General features: G+C 38.0%; 1 protein-coding gene across 1 annotated transcript in view; it reads right to left on the bottom strand.

Annotated features, from left to right (window-relative positions):
* DDX10 (DEAD-box helicase 10) overlaps positions 1 to 13,497 on the bottom strand; it is a 378,968-nt gene that overhangs the window by 102,224 nt on the left and 263,247 nt on the right. The window contains exon 16 of the mRNA XM_003415620.4: positions 10,951 to 11,007. Within this exon, the coding sequence (XP_003415668.1) occupies positions 10,951 to 11,007 (57 nt within the window). The remainder of the gene's footprint in view (positions 1 to 10,950; positions 11,008 to 13,497) is intronic.

The following is a 13,497-nucleotide window of genomic DNA, read 5'->3' as shown; positions in this document are numbered from 1 at the left end:
ACAATGTGTGTGTAAATTTTTGTACGAGAAACTAACTTGAACTGTAAACTTTCACTTAAAGCACCATAAAAATAAATAAAGAGGCCAGAAGAGCCCCCCACTCCCCACCCCAAAAAAAAAGATTACAGCCTTGGAAACCGTATGAGGCGGTTCTACTCTGACCTATAGGATCCCTGTGAGTTGGAATTAACTCAACAGCAATGGCTTTAAATATATATATATGTATATATATATATATTGTGTTAAGATCCTGTGTACTTTTTAGGGTCGTATTCTTGCTTGCTAGGGGTTTTATAAGAAATTTAAGCTGTGACCTGAATGGGGGGAAGTAGCAAATGGGATATTGTTCACATAGTTCGCAGCACTTATATGTTATGTATAACTCTCAAAAGTTCACAATCCATGTATCAGTTGATTCAATTTTATATTTCTTTGGCTCTGAAGATGAACATTTTCCCGCCTATGCCTAAAGACCTTTGACCCTGGTAGGAATACTAAAATTTTTCACATTCTTAGGAAAGCAGATGGTTCTTAAAAATATCACAATGATACGTGACTGAACACTGGATATCACTCATGGCTTTGTCTATCTGGTTATAAAATACAAGTTCACGCTAGTGACAATGAGGACTGAACTGGTGCAGGTAAAGAACATAGTACGTGGCATCACAGAAATGGACTAGTGAGAGATGCTCTTATTATAAGCCCCAAAGAATTCAGATTTGTCAAATGTGAAATGACCAATTATCCTTACTCACTGGGGTGTGCACAATAGGTACTGTATCTTCCTTTTTTTGCAATAAAATCAAAAGTGCTCATACTAAAAGATTATGACACTTTGTTAAAAAGGTATACGACATCACACTTGGTAAAATACAGGATCAGTGAAAAAGAGGAAGACGGTCAACGAGATGGATTGACACAGAGGCTTCAACAATGGGCTCGAGCATAACACCAATCATGAGGATGGTGCAAGACCAGGCAGTGTTTCCTTCTATTGTATACAGGGTCACTATGAGTTGGAACCAACTCAGTGGAACCTAACAACAACAACAGGAATATTTTTAAAAGATGGGAGAAATTTTCCTAACAAAATCTAGCCAATACTCAGAAACATACGCTTTAAAAATAAGCAGTTGGGATGAGAAGTTACAAACAGCAAAGGAAGTACTCAAACTCAAATTACTATGCAACACATGCTGGATAAAGTTCCAAACTAAAGGGTGGCTGTTGGGGTTCGAATATCACCTCAGCCCAGATCCTCTGTGAGAGATTCAGCCAGGCACTCCTTCCTTCCATATATCTATGTATCTATATCTCTATACAACCCTCAACCACCAAGGAGTCTTGCAGCCAGTCTAACAGTTCTGCTTATAGCCTCTGACCATCTATAGTTGCCGATACCTATGTTATGCAAAATGGAAGAATGCTAAAATAGTTTATATAGTCAAGAGAATTTCAGAAAAACAAAGAAACAAAGACAATCTAATCAAGAACAAGCAGGAACAATTTTTTTTTTAACTTGGAATTCTATTGAAAGCACGTGTATTTTAATTATTCTGACAGCACATTTTCAGTGGCAACAAATGCAATATTCACCATGAAACTGCCAACAAAGAAGTTTTGGTAGGACTCACATTTTTGATCAATCAACAAACATTTATACACAAGGTACTAGATTATAAAGTGAGTCACAACTGCCATGTGGGTTAAGTTCCAAAGTCGGTATGCAGGTGAAAATCAACATGGTCAAATTACTCTCATACAAATGAAAATATCCCTTATATGGTTTTTTTTTTTTCATGATCCATAAAATACGGTTTATGTAGTTTTGTACGCCCAACTACAGTAAAGTTTGAGAATCACTAAGTTAGATAAAAAGGAGAAAGGAAAGAAAAAGCAATATGCAGCTACTAGGACTGTTCAGTTCTTTAAGATAATTTATTCAATTCTGACGGGAAAAAAGGCTTTGTGAGGCCAAACATGAGCACCCTCATGTGGTCTGCTAGTTCATTACAGTTTGTGAAGTCATCCTTATACAAAAACACCCAGTGCCGTAGAGTCAATTTCGACTCATAGGGACCCTACAGGCCAGAGTATATGTAAGTCCCTGGCATATGGCCACTACTGTCCACTGCCACTATACAACTTCTGCCCTCCCCCTGCATGGTGCGGAGATCTGCTTTGGTCCTGTGGCCACCCAGGAATGCCTCATCCGTAAGTCTCCTTAATAAACTCTTTTGCTGCCACATTGGAGTCGCCCGCCTCTTTCTTCCATCTCTCAGCACCATCCACTTTTGGAGGCAAATTTCACGTTACTGGTCCATGCCTGGACAAATTCTGAACAAATGGGGTTGGGTTAAGCATTCTGAAAGGATCCGGATGGCCTGTAGAATTTACTCCATTCTTTTCTCATATTATGACTCTATGTTCTTAATACAAGTTAATGGATTTGTTTGAAACTGTGATGAATAAAGATGAGAGAGGAGAAGAGCAGCGACTTGGAGAGGACTGGATATGTTTATTACATCTACAGTCTGGCAGAAATTTAAATACATATAACTCCATTACTGCTGGGTGTCTGTGAGCCTATCACTGACATAGCATTAACGTGTAAAATGTTAACTTTACAAATGACTATAACTAAAAAAAAGAACATACTTGCATTTCACTGATTCAAATAAATATTTATTGAGCACTTATTATGTGCCAGCTATGAAAAGACTCACTTGCTGCCTTCAACGAGTTTATAGTCTAGCAATGAGAGAGGCAATCACAATAAGTACCATGGTAGAACTATGTACAAAAACTACAGTGGAAGGAGAAAAGGAAAAAAAGCCTGAAAGAGGCAAGGAAGGCTTCAGAAAGGAGATAATGTTAGGAGGAAGAAGGAATGAAAGAAAGGACACCCTCTCCTAGGAAAAGTTTATGTAAAAATAAAGAGGCGTAAGAGAATATGGCAAGTTTAACTGACCTCCGTGGACTAGAAATAATAAATGATTCATAATATTTTATTCATAAATAAGAACTTTACTGGGATTGTGCTGAAGTTTTATAGAAACCAATGAGAAACTCACAATATTCTCTTTCTGCCAATGGCTACAAAATTAACTGCTGTTTTTTTAATGCACCCACCTATAAAAGCAAACTAATTCTTGATAAGGAGAACAATTTCAGGAGAAAAAAGTGTTCACTTGCAATTTCTCCTTTAACTTTTAAGAATCTCGAACGCTGATACTCGACTGCCTTAGAAATGAGGTGGTACTACGGACTGATGCTTAAGAGCCAAGGCGTTGGAGTCATATAAATAGATTTAAGTTCCGGCTCTGCCATGTCCTGGCAGTGTGACCTGGGAAAGTATTTGCAACATGATAAACAGTCAATAAATGTTAGTAGCTACTGTTTTTATCCTGCTTTGCACTGGCTAATGTAAACTAATGTTTACAATGTTGCTATTACAATTCCTCTAGAGAAAAAAATGGATACTCTTTACACAATATTTCGCCAAATTTAAAACTGACATTCCCAATATTTCTTAGGTTACAATCTTTGATGAGTGTTGGGACTGTTACTGAAAACAGCATTAGTAACTTCTTTTTGTTATATTTTTATGTGACCTCATAAACTAAATATATCTAATAAATTCCTAAACTACAGATAGTGTTCTTTGATATTTCACGCATCATTATAAGAGGGCATAGCAGAGTAAAAAGTACACACGTAAGTGTCCAGAGTTCTGGGTTCTAGCCCAGTTCTATTCACTAAGGGCTTTCATTTCCTCATCTGCTAAATATTTAAGGCACATAAATTTTACCTTTAAAAGTCCTTTTACGTCATTCATGAATTTATTTACCTACTAATTCATTCAAATATTTACTAAGTGGCTTAAAAAAATTTTTTTTTTTATTACGAAGCAGAGTGATAGCTGATAAGGATACAAAGAGGAACAAGACTGAGAACTGAGGAGGAAAGGCCAACATGTACCCAAGTAAGCGCTATAAACTATCAGAGATGCTCTATCCAGGAGACTAGAGTTGGAGTTACAAAAGCAGGTGTCAATAATATCTGAAATTAAAAACAAACCAAACTTCTTGTCATGGAGTCGATTCCAACTCACAGTAACCCTACAGGAAGGATTAGAACTGCCCACAAGGTTTCCAAGACTGTAATTTTTATGGAAGCAGAATGCCACATCTTTCTCCCATGGAACATCTGGAGGGTTTGAATCTCCGACCCTTCACTAAGCAGCTGAGTACTTAACTGTTGTGCCACCAGGATCTGAAAAATCGTCATTAAAGGGATAACCCTTAAGCTGAGTCTCCAAAGAAGAGCAGGTGTTCACCATGAGGATGATGTTATGACCAGAGCTCTTCTCTCTCCCATAGTTAACATTATGTCTTCATTGACCATAGGAGGCCAGGGAACACTGAATTCACCTCTTACACAACGCAGGAGGTTAAAACCTCAAACGCAGCAGTCCTTTTCCCCTCCTTTACCACCCACAAACCCACTGCTTTCAAGCCAATTCTGACTCATAGCAACTCTACAGGACAGAGCAAAACTGCTTCATCTTTTCCAAGGATCTGCTGGTGGATTCGAACTGTTAAACTTTTGGTTAGCAGCCTAAGCTCTTAACCACGGCACCACCAGGGCTCTGAGTCTTTATCACCAAAGAAAGAAAAAAATAAACCACTACATTAATCTCCAAACAAAACAAACCAACACCAGCATCACCAGTAAAAGCTAAATTTACTTGGCCTTTCCTAGTTACCTCAGGCAGATATTAAACAGAAAAGAGCAAGTCATCTGAAAGACTCAGTGTTATTAAAAAAGTAGAAGGGAAGGATAATGAGTCTTATTATAGCATTAAAACAAGGTATAATTTGAACAGTTCACTGAGAGAAACTGAATGACTCATTCAGGGCACTATTAAAAAATGATTGTATCGCTGCAGCAGATGGTGCCCTGGAAGAGTTCAGTCCCTTCAAAAGAGAAAGCAATTTACTCTCAGGGAGCACCGCGCTCTCCTTGGGAACTGGGCCTGTAAACATACTTATGTTTCCATTATCCTATTTTTATCAAAAGCAGTTTGGTTTAAAATAAACTTATCCTTTACAGCCCTTGAAATCCTAATCATAGTAACAAGAAACAGACAGGTAAAATTTCAGTATTGCAAAATGTCAAAAGGTGGTGGAGAAATAATCCGTGAAAAATCTTAAGTTGGTGCTAATCAATAAAGCACTATGAAAAATCAGTAACTGCAAAGGCTTAAACCTAGAAAAGTTAGGAAAAACCAATATCAACATTTATTAATGTCCTATTTGTAACTCCATAATGAGAGATAATAATTTAGCAGGTAAACTCACGTAAGATGTGAGGAAAAGGTCATCCATGAACACTGAGAAAGGCTGAGGCCCTATGCTAGGAACTGTGTCGAGTACAATCCGTACCTTTCTCTACATAGCTCAGATCAAGACTGCACGGAACCACACAACTGTAAACGTGACTTCAAGCGACTAAACATTCCTGGGTGGTATATATATGGTGAATACGCTTGGCTACTAACCAAAAAGTTGGTGGTGGAGTCCACCCAGAGTCACCGTGAAAGAAAGGCCTGGTGATCTACTTACCAAAAATCAGCCACTGAAACCCCTGTGGAGCACAGTTCTACTCCAGCACCCAGGGAGCTGCCGTGAGTTAGAGTCATGCCGCCCAGTGGAGCACAGTTCTACTCCAGCACCCAGGGAGCTGCCGTGAGTTAGAGTCATGCCGCCCAGTGGAGCACAGTTCTACTCCAGCACCCAGGGAGCTGCCGTAAGTTAGAGTCATGCCGCCCAGGGTCACCCCGCAATGCAAAGGCTTTCTAGATGCCCAGTTCGGAGTTCTCGCCTTAATCCATGTATTTGCTATTTGTAATTTTCTATGAATACTCGTTAGCCCATGTGCCATAGATGAAAACTGCTTTTGTAGGGAAAAATTAAAAAACAAAAGAGGGAAAAAAGTAACACAAAGAAACTGCATGGAGCAGTAACAATAGTGAAGTAGGATTCAGGGAACCAGGGTGCACAAACCAGCTCTGCCACCAAGGAAGTAGGTACCATCAGGCAAGTCTTACTCCCTTACAGCCTTATTTACTTGAGTATCTCTTAAATACTAAGTTTGAATGTATGTATGTATGTAAGCAGAATCATCTTTTCAAAAGCTTCCCTGGAAGCTCAATGTAAGTAGAGAAAAACTTGGAACTACTCGGGTTAAAAGATAAAATGGGCGTCGTAGAGTACTGCCCAGATGACCCTGTCACCTCCGGGGGGTCCCTAAGTGCCTTCGCAAACGCCTGGGCCACTCTGTACTATCTGAAACTACTGGAGCGCATCAACAGATGTCATGCTGTTGAATCTCACGTACCAGTTCAAAGAAGGTTGTGAAGGATTAATGTAAGATTTCTACTCTGTTGAGTAACGTTCATTTGTTTTCATTTTTTTTAAATCTTCTACCAGGTACTATCACCATTATTTCACAAGTGAAAGGACATTTTAGCACCAAAGGAGAAAGAACATAATATCAAAATGAGTAAGTTTACTGTGTTTTCTGAAACTACAGGTGGCCAGAGGAAAAAAATCACTGCAGACAAGTAGATTAGGAAACCAGTCAATTAGTCTGGATCATCTCCCTAGTCTATTCAATTTCTAAAATTACACAACTTCTATTTTTTTTGGACCTCCTATCTTTTTTTTATCCTGAGAGGACTAGCCTCAAAACTACTTTTCTGTTAGTTGAGACCACTTTAGGTATACAAGAAACTTATTTCCTAAGACTACTATTTCTTAAGTAAATGAATAAAGTGCGCTAGGGTAATTAAAATTAAAAAAAGCAATACAAAAAACAGAAAAATATGAGTTAAAATTTGCAATCTTCATAAACTTTCAACTTCAAAACATATGACATCACTTTAGTTATTTTAATATACCCCCCGCCTAAAAAATAAGAACTATAATCATCTATAACATATTCAAAGCAACATTTAACTTTTTTTTTTAAATTGTACTTTACATAAAGGTCTACAGAGTAAATTCATTTCTCATTAAACAATACATATATTGCTTCGTGACACTGGCTGCCAACCCCACGACATGTCAACACTCCCCTCTTCTCCACCTTGGATTCCCCATTACCTTCTTTCCTGTTCCCTCCTGCCTTCTCATCCTTACCCCTGGGCTGGTGTGCCTATTTAGTCTTGTTTTGTTTTATGGTTCTGTCTAATCTTTGGCTGAGGGGTGAAAACCTCAGCAATGACTTCAGTATTGAGTTAAAAGGGTGTTGGGGGCCATATTCTTGGCGTTTCTCTAGTCTCTGTCAAACCAGTAAGTCTGGTCTTTTTTTGGCAACACTTAGCTTTTCCAGTGTGTAAGTCTCTGAGCTGTTTCTTGCTCTTTGCTCCTTCATACTAAGTGTTGAGCTCTATCAACCTAATACTTTCTTTTCAAAAGCAGTATCATACTGAGATGTTTCCAGGGATCTAGTTCCTCAAGTTTCAGTACACTGTTCCTTTTCTTACATTTCTGCAAAGTCCTAGCCACAGAGGTTGGTATAAGCGCTCGTGTCTATCAAAGCAACACGACGAAGTCAGGCCAATAAAGAGGTGAAGCTGTATTTCCAGGACTATGCAACCTCTCTGAACCCGAAAAGCAATGTGGGTCTATTCATCATAGCTATTACTATTTTTTCCGATTTCAGTTTAAAATTTCTAAGTTACAAGAATGTGCATGTTTTTAGAAAAAGCATAAGCAATTCTATTGCAAAGTTCAAATATTTTTCTGCTAAAGAAAGCTTTTACTACCCAAGAAAAAACCAAATCTGTTGCCATCAAGTCAATTCCAACTCATAGCAACCCTACAGGACAGAGTAGAACTGCCTCCATAGGGTTTCCAAGGAGCAGCTGGTGGATTTGAACTGCTGACCTTCTGGTCAGCAGCCAAGCTCTTAACCACTGCGCCACCAGGGCTCCTTTAATACCCAGGAGACCTAAATACCCCAAATCACTAAATCTTGGGCACCCAGAAAACATTGAGAATCACAGCTTCAAGTTCCTCTCCCACTCCTGACACTGCACTTAACATATCTCAGATCTTTTAACAAAACAGTGTATCATATTCCTGAAAGGTCCATTCCCGTTTTATTTTACCCTACTCATACTTTAAAGCAATTTTTCTTCAAAATACTCTCAACACGCCAGAGAAGAGATAATTGCCAATCATCATTTATAAAACTGAAAACTCACATTATCATCAAGCCTTCTCTTTTCTAGGAAATAAAGATAATTCTATTAACTTTTCTTCAAGAGACTTTTTTTCTAAAATTAAAAAAAAAAATTCTGGGTCCTCTATATTCCTCCTCATGTAATAAAACATGATTTCTGCTGAATGAAACACAAAACAAAATAAAACAGGGCAGCTATGTGAGTTCTCTCTTTCTCACACTTTGAGTATCTATGCTAATCCTTAATACAATTATAAACAGGTGAGACTATAGTTCCTGGCATATTAACTCTGCAAACACCATTTCGTCCAACCATTAAGGCAGCTTTTGGCTATATTCAAGGTACAGGGATTGAAAGTATGCTCTGGACTGAAACTGACCAAAGGACCTCACTTTGTCAAGCTGGGAAAATAAACAACTAACATTCATAAGTCAGACAATGATGATGTTTAAAACAGAAGATTTAAGACAGGACAACTTTACCTCTAAAACTACCTAAGATATATTCACCATTTAAAGCACATGTGCACACGTGGGCAAGAACACACGCGTTCACACACACACACATGCAGACACACACAGACACACACTGTAGGAAGATCTGATAATTCACATCATACATTTCTTCTTATGCATCAGACTTTGGGTCATCATCCCTTTACTCAGTCTCTCCAAATAGTATTTCCTAAGCCTGTTTCCAAAGAGGCACCTGAAAAGCTATGAGGGCCTTCATCCCCTGTCACTTTCATTTGAAAAGAGGCTGGCTGGAAAAAGGTTGATTCAAGCCAATTCCTTGGGCTCCGTCAGTCAGCCTGAACCTGTCACTGCTGCCAGTGCTTGGAGTCTCGTGAAACATTTGGATCCAGGCTACAAACCATCCAGTGATATCCCTCTGGTAATATCACTCTTACAAGGGGCTGCCATCTCTGAGCACTCAGGCAGCAAGGGTTGTGAAACGGAGGTAGAGAAACTATTCAGAGCAATAATAAAACAGCCGCTGTCTACTTAAAGCTCCTGGCTGAGCAGCAAAGCTATATCAGCTGCAGAGCCTCTTCTTGTTGTTCCTCTTACAATCCTTAGTGGCTATACAAAATGACACCCTCTCTTGACAGCAAAGTCCTCCTCCTTTCTTAGATGTCTGGAAACAAACAGACATGATAAATATGGGGAGGGAGAGGGAGGAAGAAGGGAATGGAGAGAAGGCCTTGGCTTGAGGAGTTCACTTTAGAAATCTGCCCCAATGGAAAAACCTGTTTTTGACAGCCTTTACAGTTTTTGTCTGTTTAGTTGTTTATTTTCCCAGCTGGCACAGTATTAAAACCAACCACACACACCAATGTATAGGGAAATAAGATAAAAGGGATCTAAGAGGTAGGCTTGAGGGTGAGAGCAATTTGTTAACAACTTAAACCACTATAAAAGATCAAGTATACAGCATCCACAAGGGTAAAAAAAAGAAACCATATCTAAGAATATACCCAAATGTGCATAAATAGACACAAAGGAAATACAGTAACAGGGCTTTCTTTTGGTTCCAGATTGTATCTTTTATTTTACAATTCTCATACACAGAAACAAGAGCTTCTCAGTGAAATAAAATAGGTTTATTTTTAATACTGAATATGCAGTATTTATAAACATCAAATACTTTCATTAGACTTAAGTCTTCTTAAAATGTCCCCACTACAGCCCCTACGATCTAATTTCCATGCCATGGTGGTTCAAGTCTGCATTTTAAAAGCATAAGCAGAATCCACCACTGGATTTAGCAGTGAGGCTGCACACGGTGTACTCTCGTTTTTGGGCACCTTTGAAGACAGAGTGGTATTTAATACTGACTATAAGCAGTCCCTTCATCTTACGCTGCAGAGTAATTGCTTCCCCCTTCAGTACTATAGCTCAGACTTGCTCTCTAAGCGCTATGGCCAGCATGGAGAAAAATGGCAAAGAACATTACAGGCTTACTCAAGGGAGTCGGCTCTTTGCTAACTGCCAAAAAGAAATCATGGCTAGCCAGGCATAACATAATGAGATACGGCATGAGAAATGACATACGTTACAGAGCCCTGTCTCTAAGAAATCATTTCTACTAAATGACTACTAAATGTCCTCCGAATGCAGAAGCTGAACCCTTCTTAGTGTCAAATACAGCAGGTAAAAATTATAGCTACTCGTGGATAGTGTTTACAATTGTACTAATGTATTTGAGGGAAAGTGTGAATGTGTATTTACTGAAAATTATTGTTTACAGAATACAGTGAAAGTGGGAGCTACAGAGTGCTTTCCCCTAGATTCTAGAAGCTGATCAGAAGTAACGCAATCCTTTTAGAGTTTCCTATTATCAAGTCGGGTTCACAGAGGCTTTCCACCTGGTCTAAAGATAATACAGTTTACAGTCTATCAGGACTGGCTCGCAGAGTCAACTGTTTCCTGTATTTAATAGGCACAAAGCAAAATGGAGAAAGGGGTGGGAAGAGTGGGGCAAAGCCCAAAAACTAAATCCTCAGGCATTTTTCATCCTGCATCATAGAAGACAGGAGTGAATATGAGAAAGAAAATGACAGGCATGCATGCCTAAATGCAATTCAAATGTCATGATGTACAAGTGAATATAAAATACATATTGAAAAGAAGAGTATTTAAATTCCAATTCCACATCATAAACATTGTTCTGGTTAAAATGTAAAGCCTTACCTTTACTTGTCTCTTGTTGGCTTCTCTTCTGGCTTCCCTTTCTTTCAGTCTTTTCTCCTACAAAAAAAGGAGACAATTTAACAACATATGAACATCTTCTATATATTAGGTATAAATCAGACAACACATGCATAACAGCTTCTTTTTAAAGTCAACTGATATATGACATTCATTTTCAAAAACATTTCCTGAGCGCTCATTATGGGCTTGGCAAATATATTCATAAGCACTAATTATACACCAGACAGATCTGGAATCAAATCCCAGTTCTACCAAAGCTGTGCAACTTGGGGCAATGTATTTATCCTCTCTCTCATTTTTCTCATCTAAAATGAAGCTGGCACTTTATGAAGCTGACATAAGAATTATATAACATACGTTAAGTGCTTAGCACAGTGTCCGACCCACGGCTGGTAAACAAACAACGTTGGCTCATAGGTTAAAAAGAAGGAAAACAACAACAACAAAAAAGACTGACTATTCCCCTTTTCCTCTACCTGAAAGCAGAATTTACAGAGGATTTTTTTTTTATGAAATTATCATCCTTGGGGTTCTTAGGAAACTGACAATATTTTCTCAAAGAAAAAAAGGAGCTAGTGATTCTGGGAAAAACAATGGGTTATCATTCTTAAATCACTTTATAAATCATCCATTAGTTTACCAGTGATTGAACAAAAAGGCAGAAAATGCAACACTGAGATTTTTATATTTTATATAACTCTTATTTAAAAAATTTAAAATATTAAAATTCAAAAGCAAATGGCTCAACTATAGTTGAAAAATCTTATTTTAATTAAGAAGTCTATTTTCCCCTTAAAAATTAAGTGTTAAAACAGTAAAAAGGTTATTCTCAGGCCAAAGTTCACAGCTGACAATTTATATATTTTTTAAAGTTTTAATGAAGTACTATGTCGATGTAAAAAGAGCACAGAAACAAATATATTTCTTTTAATTTTTTAAATTGTACTTTAGATGAAGGTTTACAGAACTAGCTTCTCATTAAACAGTTAATACACATATTGTTTTCTGACACTGGTTGCCAAACCCACCACATGTCAACACTCTCCTCTCCTCCACCTTGGGTTCCCCATTACCAGCTTTCCTGTCCCCTCCTGCCTTCTCGTCCTTGCCCCCGGGCTGGTGTGCCCATTTAGTCTCATCCTGTTTTATGGGCCTGTCTAATCTTTGGCCGAAGGGTGAACCTCAGGAGTGACTTCATTACTGAGTTAAAAAGGTGTCCGGGGTCATACTCTAGGGGTTCCTCCAGTCTCTGTCATACCAGTAAGCCTGGTCTTTGTTTGTTTGTTTGTTTGAGTTAGAATTTTATCCTATATTTTTCTGTAGCTCTGTCTGGGACCCTCTATCGTGACCCATGTCAGAACAGGTGGTGGTGGCCAAGCACCACTGCAAATACATTTCTTTTCATCAACTAATATGTAGCTGAAACCATGATTCTCTATTACATTAAACGTCCATTAACATGAGGGTGAGAAAGTGTTAAAGTCTGGTCACTATAAAATTATCATTATACTTTATTCATTCATGGTTTTCTCCAGATTCAAAAACCAGTTCTGATACACACTCTGAGACAGGCCTGAGGCTGCTCTGCTGCTTACGCCATTGAGAAAGCCAGGCGATTACTACTATTCACCATACCTGGGTTTATAGGCTGTTTTATGACAAACCGAGAATATAAATACTAAACGTCTCAAGGAGGTTAAACACTAATTAATGCAAAGAGGTGGGGAGCCCGTGGAGATAATAGATTCAGTTTCTACACCTTCAGTTGCACAGCAGGAAAGCTAAATTCTAAGACAAACCAACAAAAATTCCAATTGACATAGCAACTGTGAATTTATCACACCCCTAAATAATGCATAATGTTACATTATGTTGTTTCTGTGATTCTTTTTCTTCCCTAGCTTTGGAGAAAATGGGTATTACTTCGACTTCCAAATAAAACATACTTTTTTTTTTATCAGGGTAGTTAATTTAAACAATGTACACTTATACAAGAGGAACATTCTAAAGATTACTTGCAAGTTCCAGGATCAAGGTAGGAGGAAAGAAAAGGAAAGGGACAAATAATAATAATGGGTGACAGAAGACTCATCTTCCAACAAATAACGTATCCAGGTTGCCTGAAGTGGTTATATATGTAGAATAAATCCTAAACATGTGTATGTATGCTAAGGGATGAGAAGTGAAGTGGTTTACATATTTCTAAACAGGAAATCAAATGAACTTTGACAACATCAACCAAATACTAGAAAATAAAATAATTACTTATGCCTTCCTTATTACGTAGGACTATAATTATGCCAATTCTATTTTATTATAATTAATCCCCTAAAATCTTAATTTGTAATGGTACACATAATTCTTTAAAAATTCAAAATACATCTTAAACAGTTAGAAATAGAACTACCATACAACCCAGAAATCCCACTCCTAGGAATATACCCTAGAGATACAAGAGCCTTCTTACAAACAGATACATGCACACCCATGTTTATTGCAGCTCTGTTTACAATAGCAAAAAGTTGG

This window comes from Loxodonta africana, chromosome 7, assembly GCF_030014295.1.
Source record: "Loxodonta africana isolate mLoxAfr1 chromosome 7, mLoxAfr1.hap2, whole genome shotgun sequence".
Lineage (NCBI taxonomy): Eukaryota > Metazoa > Chordata > Mammalia > Proboscidea > Elephantidae > Loxodonta > Loxodonta africana.
This window is presented reverse-complemented; position numbering and strand designations above follow the sequence as displayed.